This window comes from Indicator indicator, chromosome 5, assembly GCF_027791375.1.
Source record: "Indicator indicator isolate 239-I01 chromosome 5, UM_Iind_1.1, whole genome shotgun sequence".
Taxonomy (NCBI): Eukaryota; Metazoa; Chordata; class Aves; order Piciformes; family Indicatoridae; genus Indicator; species Indicator indicator.
The window spans coordinates 24,021,357-24,033,929 of NC_072014.1; the positions used below are offsets into that span (position 1 = coordinate 24,021,357).

Here is a 12,573-nt window from a genome sequence, read left to right on the forward strand (position 1 = left end):
AAAGAACGGCGAGCAGGTGTCTCTCTTTTTTTCCCTGTGAATTTATAAAGAAGCCTCCGCTGCTTTGCACGACCCTAGAGATGCCTTCGCATGGCTGCCCCCAGTTCCCTCCCCGTATCACCTCGCCGAGGTCCCTCGGTTCTTGCCGTGCCCGTGACTGAACGCGCACAGGAAGCCGTAATTGCAGGCTGAGAAGAATAGTCGCGGCCCCAGTTATTCCTGTGGGACAGAAGCAGAGAGGAGCGTGGCGGGGGAAGGCAAGCGTTCCCCAGGCCCGGCCGCTGGCAGCGGCGCCTTCGTGAGCGCCGGCGGGGCGGCTTCAGCACCACGGTCAGCTCCTAGATGGAGGTCCGCCCCGACCCGGCCCCAACTCTGGCGCTGGGCGGTGGGGCGGAGCCCGACCCGCGGGCGTAGCGCCCGCGGTTGAGCGGCCTCGGTGACAGCGCGGTTCCACCCCGGCCCGGGTGAGGCCAGCCTGTGCCGGAGCTCACCGCTCACACCCCCGACCCCGCGCCCACAGGGACCCGGTGAGCTCTCCGCGCCACCCTCTCGGCCCCCGAGCGGGAGCTCGCACCTGCTCGCACCCGGGGAGCAGTGCCCGGCGCCGGGGGCCTCCCTCTTTCTCGGCAGAAGGTGTGCGTGCAACGAGGGGAATCCTCGTCTGGGTCACGCTGCGGGAGGAAGGGGCGAGCCCTTCCATTGGGCGGGGAAACATGCCGAAGGCTCCGGTGGTCCCTTCCCCTCTCGCTCGCACCACTGCTGAAAACCGACCCCCACTCGCGCCTCCCTCCTAGACGGGGCGTGTACTGAGCTCCCTCCCTCCCCCAGCTCCGGCAGCGCCTGGGGCTCCCCGGCGGGCCACGCTCAGGGGCCGCGAGAGGGCCGGCGGTACCGGCAGGCGGAGAAGCTGGGGCAGCCGAAGGTGACAGTCGTCCCCATCCACGCCCCCCCGCCGGCAGCGCCCTCGGTCCCTGCTGCCCCCCTGCAGCCGCAGCAGCGGGGGATGTGGCACGTCGCGGTGCTGCCGGGGTGTAGCTCATTCCTGATGCCGCTGTTTGTCGCTGAGTTTTGAAGAGATTTATTGGCTGGCTCCTGCTAAGCCACGCTTGAGTAATCCGAGCTGCTGCGCGCCGTGGTGAAGCCCGGAGGGAGGGAGCGTCACTCCCTCTGGCAGCGGAGCAACATTAGTCTTCCAGCCCTCAAACCATCACTACAGCGTCGGAAACTGCCGGGTCACAGCCGTTTGCTTTGGAAAATTGGCGATGTTTGGTGCTAGAGATCGATTACCCTTGTAATCTTCCCCCCTTCACCATCTTCTCCTGTTCACCCCACCCCTTCCCGCCCCAGACAATAGCGTTCGAGCTCCTCCAGGAGAAAAAAAAATAGAAAAGAAAGCAAGGAAAGAAAGAAAAAGAATCAGAGGGATGGATCTGACTCCAATAGGAAAAGCGTGTCTCTAGAAGTGGTGTTAATGGGAAGAGATTTCCGAGCTCCAGAGGACGATGATGTGTCACAAAGGGTAGCTGGCTCGGTGCTTTGGGCTGGAGCCGTGTAGGAGATCCTTGGAGAAGTCATTGTGCACAGAAAACCGAAGACCTGTACAAACATGCCTGTTCGCAGAGGTCATGTGGCACCACAAAATACATTTTTGGGTACAATCATACGAAAATTTGAAGGGCAAAGTAAGTTCTTTCTTTCTATTTTGCTACAGTAGTTTCATTCTGCTTGTGACTTAAATGGACAGCAGCTCCAGACTTTTAAGTTTGTAGGTTGGACAGAAAACCCCAGAGGTAAGGAGTGGGTCCCTCGCAGGAGTAACATTGGTTTTGATGTAGAATACAGATTACCGACTTGTACTATTTGGCGTTTTTTTCCACCTTATTTCAAGGAATAATACTGTATAGCTATAGAAGTTATATATCTTACCTTCTTCTGAACTGGTGAGATGGCTCTAAAAGCAGAGTGCACAACCTCACTGCCTGTGCAATGTCTAAAAAAAAAAAACAAGCTAGTTTTATTATTGTTGGTAGTGTTATGACTATTATTGTTGTTATTGTCTTTACAAAATAAAGCAAAATGGTCAGACTTTGATTTAGAGGAAACAGATAATATGCAGAGGGGTTACTAAAGGGAAAATGCTCTTACCTTGTTGTCATGGCTGCATTTTAATATAGCTGTCAAATATTCCTGCTTTGTTTACGGAAGCCTAAAATATCTATTAAACCAGTGCAACTGCATCCTCAGGGAGCATGTATGAGATCTTTTCCAATGCAGCAGTTTACTACCTGTCGAGGAGGCTGAATCTGAAGTGTTTTTCCTGGTCTGAACTCTGGGTTACTGTTAACAGAAGGAACACTTGATGCTTAAAATGAATTTCATTTAGAAACAGTAGTTTTGATATATGCACATTTATTTAAATATTTTGCATAATTTTAGTATCAGTTTGGTGCAAAGCCTTAAGACTAATTCTAGTTGATATGCTTCTTTATACTTAAACCCACACTACCAATTTGATATTTATATTATTTGAGAGAAAAGTAGTTTGTAGTCCTAATTTATCGAAATGCCAAGTGAATGTTGCTACTCAAGTAAAGTTTTTATACAGTAAAGTATATATATTTTGAAGAGATTAAAGCCCTACCTACTAAAAAGGCAAGTGATTGTAAAAGTTAAGCATGATGAAAGACAGTAAAAAAAACAAGAATGAAATTTGTGTTTTTCTCTCTAAATACTTCACTGAGTATCTTTAAAATTTTGAAGACTGCTAACTTGGTGTCACATAAATAGTCTTTTGTAAAGCAAGGGGCCTATTGACGCTATTAAGCAAACAGAAGTTAATGTTATAAACTGTAAACATATAAAAGCTGCACATTTATAATTACAATATGAATAGTGTGTTATAGTGGTAAACAGAAACAAAAGAAGTAACAGTTGAAAACTTTTGAACCTGTCAGATGAGGGTTTGGGAAAGTATGATGGACTGAGACACATAACTTCAGTGGACTGTGCAGTATGTTTCCAGCATCACAATATTTGGTTTTCATATATCTTCATACTACTTTTTTTTTTTTACTATCTGTCATCATACTTTTTTTTTTTTTAAACTAAGGAATATTTTATTATTCTTTTCTAGTTTTGTTAAAATACTGATTATAAACTTGCTGTCGTTTACCTCAATGAAAACCCCTGCAAAGCAGACAGAGCTGGCTGGACCTTATCCCAGGAAGCCCTTTGTTTGAGTAGAGTCCCCTGCCTGAGGCCCCAGTTTCACCCCAAAGGAAGCTACTAACTTCTCAAGAACTTTCCTGGAGTTATGTCTGACAGCACGGTATTCATCACCTGGGCTTTAGTGAAGCTAAAAAATCCCGATTCTCAAGTCAAAAGGACTTTTGCAAAAGACTTGAGTAATCTGGGTTTATTTCTTTAAAAGAATGCTATCTTTATCTTAATGTATTCTAAATCTTTCTTTAGAATCATGGATCAAACTTGCTACATTAAATGACTGAAAATCTCTGCATTTCAGGCATCCCAGTGAAAAGGAAGGTTGTTTAGCATCCATCCATGCAATCGACACTTTATGAAATGTTGAAAGAGTACTAAAAAATGCATTGCTTTCTTTTATTGCAGATAAAAAATTCATCATTGCTAATGCTAGAGTGCAGAACTGTGCTATCATCTACTGCAATGATGGGTTCTGTGAGATGACCGGGTTCTCCAGGCCAGATGTCATGCAGAAACCTTGCACCTGTGATTTTCTTCATGGGCCAGAGACCAAAAGACATCAGATTGCCCAAATTGCTCAGGCACTGCTGGGGTCAGAGGAGAGGAAAGTAGAAGTCACCTATTATCACAAAGATGGTAAAGTCTGTTTTTATTTTCAAGACTTTTTTGTGTGTTTTGTTATCAGTTGATCGATAAAAGAAATGTGTATGATCCGCTGGCCAGACCCTCTGTTGTAGTACTGTAGTGTAATTTCTCTGAAGTCCAGTGCAATACACTTATGTATATCGTTAAGGGAATCTGTCCTGGAAGTAGTGGGTGTAGAGTGTATCCCTGTACTCTGACTCTTAACAGCTGAATGAAGCTAGCACTGTTGTTTGCAACTATTGAACAGAAGTTTTTCTCTGGGGTGGTTTAAAGCAGAGGTAAGTCTCCTAAAGTAAACAGCCCTCCAACAATGAACAGATAGTACAGGCATAGGGGGACATCACATTTTATGAACTGTTTCAACTCAAAAGACATAGGAATGGTGTTGGATTCAGGTGGCTTACCTCTGCCTGCATTGCCCAATGGGAACCATACCTTGATTTGAATGTAGTATTTTGTTGGAAAAAGTAAAATGAAGTTAAAAGTAGCAAAAATTGGCTTAACATGACCAAAGCGTTATCTTGCGAAGAAAGGGACAAATCGCTTTCAGAGGTGAGATACTATGAAGTTGAAGTACCTGCACCTGAACCACTCAAGTTGTCCTAGAATTAATGTTGTAAGAGTAAAAATTTTGGGATGGCTAAACAGAGTTTCCCTGTTAATCAATGAAGATATAATACACAAAGACTGGCTAAATCTGCTGTGCCTGATGCTTTTATTTCCCATAAGCATGAAAACTAGTTATGATACATAATAGCTGTATGTAGGGGTTTGGTGTTTGGTTCTTGGTTGTTTTTTTTTTTTTCCTAATTACCCAGGGGTATTTACAGAAATACCTATCTTCCTAACAAATTCAAGTAATGGATAAGTGTGGTGTACCTTATTCTGTCTCTTGCTGTGTACACTCTTGGGAGAAGGAAAAGGAAATTCATATTCAAATGATGAGCTTAAATTAGTTCTGGAGAAATGCCAGTGTGCTGTTTGCATCAATTTTAGAATCACATGCAATGGATGCTCTCGCATTTTAAAGTCACAGAGTTAAGCCCTGTTCTCAATAATTCTGTTGTTATCTCAGAAAGACTTAAGTAATATTATTTTTAGCTTAGGCTGGTATAATTCAGATAGGACTCAGTCCAACCATTCCACCCACACTAATGATACTTAAGCATATTCTTCTTAGCACATTCTCAATAGAGGCCTTTATTCCTAATCTGATTCAGTGGTCTGGAGCAGATTTTGGTCAAGATTTGTTCTATCTGTGACTTGTACATAGATGTCTGAGGAGACCTGATGCAGTGTGCCTTTTACACATCTAGCCTGTGTTTGTGTTAACTTGGCATGTGTTAAAAATAATACTGCAAAAGGAGAATGTCATTGCTAACTTTCACAGCCACCAGCCTGGAGCACTGTTTTGAGATCTGCTCATTTAAAAGTGCTTCAGTCTCCCAAGATATTAGGAGGGAGGGAAAGCTACTTAAGTAGTGCTTATCTGTCAATTACTGTATATATGTTTTCCAGAAATGCTGAATTCTGGCATTATGCAGCACACCATAATCTTTTTGAGACAAACCAAAATGAAACTTCCCACAAAAATTACCATGTATTTTGTAAAGAGTTTTGAATTTTGACAAACATTATAAATTAATGGGTACAAATGTGGTAAAAAGATCTGAAATTTGTCTTGTCATAAAATCAAAACTACCTATATCATGGATATAATACATGTCAGCAATCATACTCTATTGTTATTCTGTATTACTGAAAAGATATATTTCATTTTTTCAGTTTCACTTCTTTGGTTACTTTTAATCTACACTTAACTTTTTCAAAATTTCAAGTTTATTTTTGCAATTTATAGACTATATATACACATAAGGAATGTATATCACATTCTGTATATTTAACAACATATATAGAAGGATGATACCTAAAAAGGACTTCCTCCAGGATCTGAAGCAAAATTAATTTAAAGAATTTTCTAACAATCTTGAGAGTTTAGTGCTTGGTTAGTAGCTTGTTTTGCACTATGTGCTGTGAGTGAATATGAGACTATTTTAAGAGGTCAATACTAACACTGTTAGAAATGTAAGTTTCTCCATGTTACTAACCAGTTACTCCAATACTTTAATTGCTTGAAGGCTTGATTTCACATTCTATTTCATAGCCACCCATTGTATAATATTTAACATAATACTAAGCATAAGGAGGAGAAAGACAGCTCATGAAGGTGTAAATCCCTTGAGGTTCCACTGACAAGAGACCATATAATGCAGTCCTGAATAAATGTCCAGTGAATTGCAAAGGAAACCTTATTCCATATCACACTATTGTTTATTCTACATAAGCCATTGATTACATTTAAAATTATTTTCATATTTCAAAATAAAGCAAGTATCAGTAGGATCATATATCCCTTCACTTACAAACCTAATCTGTCATCAAAAGTCCAACAATGCAGATCTCAGAAAAAGAATCACTCTATAACTAATGCTTTTTACTTTTCATTCTAAATACCACTTCACATAGTTATAAAATGTCACAGCTTTAAAGTTCAGCTTAAAAATGAATTCGTGCACTTAGAAAAATGGTATTGCATACATACTAGGAATTAGGATTCTGATGTTCTCTACTGACCTGCAGTCCACTTTTCTACATGAAGGGAAGTGTAAGATTTTGAGTTTTAAACATCTCAAGGATACAAGTCTAAATGCTGCTGTTTGCTCAACACTCTATAATCTTTAGGCTAGTTCACATGCCTAAAGAAAAGGGGACAGAAAAAATGGGGAAAATCTTGAATCAGGCTGGTTTTCAGAAAACGACAGTTACTTTATTGTACACTGCCTTAAGCGTGGCAGACAAAAGATACAGTGGCCAAAGAAGAAAGGAAATTTGATGTATTACAGTTTTATAAACATGTTACCTAGACTGGACATTTTTCCTTTTTTCACTGTGCAGTGTGAGGAGGATGCAGAATACTTGTCAGAGCTTTGTGTAATTGTTTAGAGGTGAGATGCTAGTATTTACTTACAAACACAACAGGCTTCTCTCCCACCAGTGCCCCATCTTCAACAGAAGTTTTTAATGTTTGCAGCTAAAAGCCTTACTAGCTCCTCTTGCAGTATTCATGTCAGAATAAGATTGTTAATGTAGCCTACATTTGGGTTTAATTTCTCTTGACTCCTTTTTCCTTTTAGAAAGGGATTTACACAACCTGGGCAAAGTTCTAGTCCTCAGTCCTGTTAGAGTAGTTCCACGGTCAGCTTTTACATAGTTATCAAAAGAATTAATTGCTACTGAGATAAGTGGTTAATGGAAACATTCACTAAAAGTCCAAATTTATAGGTTCTCAGCACAGTAGAAGCTTCACAAATGTCACTGGATGTACTCATGTGATCCAGTAAATTTATTTTTTAGTGCAAATATCCCTTTTTTTAAAGAACAATAGATAAATACAGACAAATCACAAGAACTGCTGTTTTGCAGCAGATTTTTTTTCTAAGCCTTCCCCATTAGGCATTAACATCTGTTAATTCAAAAACATTTCACTGATATCAAAGTATCCCACAACTGATTTTCACAAATCATGATCTGTATTATAGTTGAGGGGGAAATATTGTTTATACTGAATATCAATTCTTATTTTAATGAAGTTATTTTGTGGTGAAAATGTTTGACAGTTCTTCCTTTGAGGACTCCATTTTGCAGTTTAAGTCATTATTGCATAAATCATTCTTGACAGATGTAAAATATTGCTTGAGGTGGTAAAACTGTAAAGCTTTCGACATAAAAAGCGTGATTATTTTGGGATTGAGAATGGATATAGGATAACCAGAAAGACTGTATCACAGTGAATACTTTTTTTACTTTATACTCTCTGCTTTGTGGACACCAGTGGGCTGTATCTAAGCTTCCAGAGTATACTTGTTAAAAGTAGGTAAGACAGCATTTAAGCTTACTCTATTACACATCAGATATTTTAGGGGTAAGAAGTACTGCCAAAGAGTATAGACTTGAGCAAAAATAAGATTATGCAATTGTTTGCAGTGTTCAGAAACTGCACAAATTACTTGCCACTTCACTGATTAGAGAAATGTATTAAATATATTTGTTCTTTCAAAATATATTAAGATTCCAAAGTAATATTTTTAAGGTCTTGTAAGCTCATTTTTGAGGATCAGAAAATAAAAATAAATAAATGTGTAAACAGACTTTAAAAAGTAGTATTAAGTGTTCTTGAATAGGAAGACGAGGACTTCATTTAGGCCGTTTTCTAGACTTCAGTCAGCATGGGCATTTTATCAAAGTGATTGTGTTCTGTAAATGCTGTGAACCTACTAATCAAAAATACAACTGAAAAGAAAGACCTTGCATGTGTGTCGAGTCTTAGATTAGCTCTAACATGAGGATCAGAAAGTGCAGTCTTGACTGTAGATGCAGTACCTTAACCACAGCTGATGAGAAAGCTTGATTAATAAATCACTGTCCAATACCCTGCTGCTGTAGGTAGTCTTAAGTTTAAGACATACTGTCTGACTGCATTTTGATCAAGAAAGTGTTACTCCCCATGAAAGAGCTGTCCAAAACACCTGTCTTAATATAAGTGTTTCCAAACAGCCTTTAAGAAAAAGCAAACTTGGATCAAATCCAGAATGTTACTAGAGGTGTTGAACTATTAGAAATAAATGACCTTTTTTTTTATGTCTGTAGTATAATGTTTCTGTGCTAGATTTTAATACTTGTCTATGAGACAAGGCTGTCCCTTGTCCCATTCAGTATTACTGGGTTTACAACAGGGAGCTGTCAGCAGTGAGTCAGTATCTCAATGATCATTTACCCACCTCTCATTCAATTATGGCTTCTGTGCCTGCCCATAACTGTGGGTCACTTCTTATTCATGCTTCAAATGGGTTACATAATGATAGATCAGCTCTTAGATATACTAAGTAGCTTTATTTATGGGCCAATTTCCATCATATTTTTCAGTTCCTTGGCTTTCAAATATACTCTTTTTTTTCATTTGTTCTCTGGTTAAGATGAATTTATTTTCAATAAGGGAGCTTTTACAGAAGATAATTTTTTTCCATTCATCTATTCCTTCTAACAAGAGACAGTAGCGGCATAAAAAGGAACAAAAAATATTCACTTTGTCAGTGCATAGGGTCAGAAATGTATGATTAAAAATTCTGATTTTAACAAATTATTGCAATTACTATAGCTTCTGCGTCTTTAACAGAAAATAAAAACATACCTCACTTAGTTTGGAAAAATCCCTTCTGACAGTTTTAATTTTTTTCATGGTACAAATGAAAAACCTGCAGGCTAGTGGATCAGGAGGAGTCTTTCATTTCAGCACAGTGTCCAAAAAGGAGTCTTTTGCCAGTGGACTTCCATAGTACAGTTTTATCACAGGATTGAGAAAGTCACAGGATCAACTTATGCTAATCAAGGAACCCAAATTTCCCTTGCTTGAGCTACAGAGTCATTGATCACAGACTTTTGAAAAAAGAGAGTCCTATAGTGGTAGGAGGGGTGTCACATTCTGGAATCAAATGGCACTAGAAGATTCTGGTATGATAAACTCTAAACTGTTTAGAATGATAATATCCTATGGAGAAGAGTTTTATCTTTTAATTAGGCACTGCCTGACAAAGTTTTTTTTTAAGCTGAATATGCTTTTGTTTTGTTTTGTTTTAGTGAAAGCTATTTTGGTTTTGGGTTTTGAGACAAAATGAACAGCTGTCAGTCCACTTTTTGCTGTAGTTTCCCATCATTTTATTGTGTTCTATTTCAGTCTTCAGTGTGATCCTTTCTAATGTTACGTTCTGATAAGAGATTTATTCCATTCTCCTAATTTGCATCATATATTAGTTCTTTCCCTTCTCCTCCAAACTGGCCCATATGTTAACGAATACATGCGAACAGCAAATCAGACATGGCAGAAGAGCAACTGCTTTTCTAATAGCAGTCTTATGGAAATTTGGTATTATACAAACTTTGGAACATCACACCTTGCATAGTACCAGTGTTGACATTGGTGCTGTTCTTTCTGATTTTAAGCAACGGAAAAAGAATAGTGGTGTGACTTAAATTTTTATCTTAGTGGTTTCAAGTCCACTTTTAAAGTGTTCCCCACATATTTGACCTGGTGTATGACTCAGTTTTTGTGCCATATTATTTCCAGCTTCCCACCCAAGTATGCAAAATCTTAATCAAGCAGTATAGGACTCAGAGTAGCCAGACCAAGCTGATGGTGGAAATTGCTAATTGACTCTGGAAACCACATATCTCAGAAGCAATCAGAACTGTAGCTGGGAACCTAGATCTAGGCAGAGCAGTTGCATGACAATGAGAGTGGGGTATTGTGGCTCTATAGTTACAACTGGTTTCATACAGTATGCATCTCTGAAAGTACACACCTCTGAGAAGTATTGGTGTTATAATTTCATATAACTTTAACTGTTTAGTATACTATTTTTGTTTTAAATAACATACATATTTTAATTATTCCTTAGAAATTAAAATATAATTTCAGTTGGAAAGCAGAATTACAGCCATAATTAGTCAAAAAATGTTTTTCAACCTCCATCATTTCCCTATTGGCTTGTGCACCAGAGCTTTCACAGAATTAAACATCAAAGTTTAATATTTGCAACACTGGGAATCCTGATATTTAGGTATTAGAGCACTGATGGTCAAGACATACTATGCCATTGCTAATTAGTATTACCTGGATCTTAGTTGTTACAAAGAAAACAGGTTATGAAATAAATGTGCAAAGCATAGACAAAACCCTCTGCCATTTTAATCCACAGGGTAGAGAGACAGATTACTTCAGAACAAGGACAGATATATATTAGGGTTTTGCCCTATGCCCAGGTTGCTTGAAAAGTCAGTTAATCATCATGTAAATGTTAACAAATATGTTCTAAAGCCATTCTCCAGACTTTGGAGTCTGCCCTTTTGAGATTTATTTCTTAGAGCATTCTCTGGTGATTTTTCATTCAAATCAATGCAAGTGTATCCCTGAAAATAGCTTGCAAATTTCCTCCTTTCAAATCCCGTTTATGCCCACCTGCTTTACTCTTTCCTGTCTAGAAAAATCGTTATGTAATCTCATTCATATTTTGCATGTTTATGGCAGTTGTACAAGAAAGCATTTATTTTTATATTTTCATGAAATTAGTAGTCCAATCCTATTATCATGGTATTTAAGGTAAATACTGTTGCAGTTCTATATACTTGCTTGGAAAAGGGCTTTCATTCATAAATGGGAAAGAAAAAAATAAAGAAAATCTAAAGTCCACGTAATTTTAAATAATGATAATGAAAGAAAGAAAAGCTGTTACATTTTCTTAACTTTTTTTTCATCATAAGTGTCCAGCATTATCTTTTGTGTGACAAAATACATCAGCAATCAATTTAACACAAGACTCCATCCAACAGAAAAGGCAGCATTTCCCAAAAGGACTATTTCTGTAGTCATGGGCAGTATACCATATTATGTGATAGAATAAATATCCTCAAATTACAAAACCAGCTATCTATAAATCAATATCTAAGCCTTCTTTGTGGATTAATGGAGTATCTCATGAACTCATATGAAAGGCAGTCTGTGTATAATGTCAGTCCTGGTGTGCCGGTCCACAGTTCAGAGCATCCTTAGTGCTCTGTTACACTGATTGTTGATGGCAGTAAGATTGAGTTGACACAGAAGTGGTTTTATTGTGTTATCACAAAAGTTTCAAAACAAAAAACTTTTGGAGAGCAACAAAGCAGTTTTGAGTACTGTTTGTGTGTGAGCAAAAAACTGTTAAGATACTGTTTCTATTTATCCTGAAATTTACAGATCGGTTCTGTCAGGAGTAGAACTGGGGTCTAGGAAGCTGCTCCCTAATGCTTAAAATGTTTACTAAAAACTGCTACTGCAGCCACAAGCAGAGCTAGTGTCTGATATGTGCAATGTTTGTAGATCAGACACGAGGTGTAGGTGTCTTCCGCCTTCTCTGGTTACTCTTAATTTTAAAAGGGGAAAAGAGGAATGAATACATGGTCTGTAAACAACTCTTCTTCCTAGCTGGCAGATATGCAATTCTATTTTATTAAAACAACTACACAAACTAAGAATATTACAGCTGAGGAAGCTTTTCAATAGACCATGGAAGTCTATTTGCATAATTTCTAGTTGACTTTTGACCTCATTTATAAAAAAACCCCAGATCCTGCTGAAGCAGAATTGCCATTAGCATCGCTGTCTCTGCAGAACTCGACATAGGCAAAACATAATTAATGGCCAGATAAAGACATTCTGTGTGGCTTGTATTTCAAACATGATTTCTCTCAAATTTGAATGCACAAGAGTATTTGTGCATGCTTGGGAACTGAGTGAATTGTTACCCTGCTAAGTAGTATTTTGGTCTTACTCCTTTTCCTTTCCTCTTGGGATCATTAGGTTGTGAATAAAGCACTTTATTTCCATTTTCTGAGGAAATTAAGAAACATAACTGATTTTCAAAGTGCTGGAGAAACAATTCTACACCTTTAACCTTCATCATTACTTGGAAAGTAAGTTATCCAAACTGGGGTTTTGCCCCTTAGAGACCACAGGCACTACTAAAGTATCACAGTTACAAAGGTCACACTGAGGTTCAATAACTCCAATAACTGACTGAACAGAACTTTTACATGTAAAAGAAAACTTAGAACTAG

At 38.7% G+C, this 12,573-nt stretch overlaps 1 protein-coding gene across 1 annotated transcript in view; it reads left to right on the forward strand.

The window, feature by feature from the left end:
• Window positions 1–1,606: 1,606 nt before the first annotated feature.
• Window positions 1,607–12,573, forward strand: part of KCNH7 (potassium voltage-gated channel subfamily H member 7) — a 216,346-nt gene continuing 205,379 nt past the window's right edge. Inside the window, exons 1-2 of the mRNA XM_054380796.1 lie at window positions 1,607–1,682; window positions 3,628–3,858. Of these exons, the coding sequence (XP_054236771.1) occupies window positions 1,607–1,682; window positions 3,628–3,858 (307 nt within the window). The remainder of the gene's footprint in view (window positions 1,683–3,627; window positions 3,859–12,573) is intronic.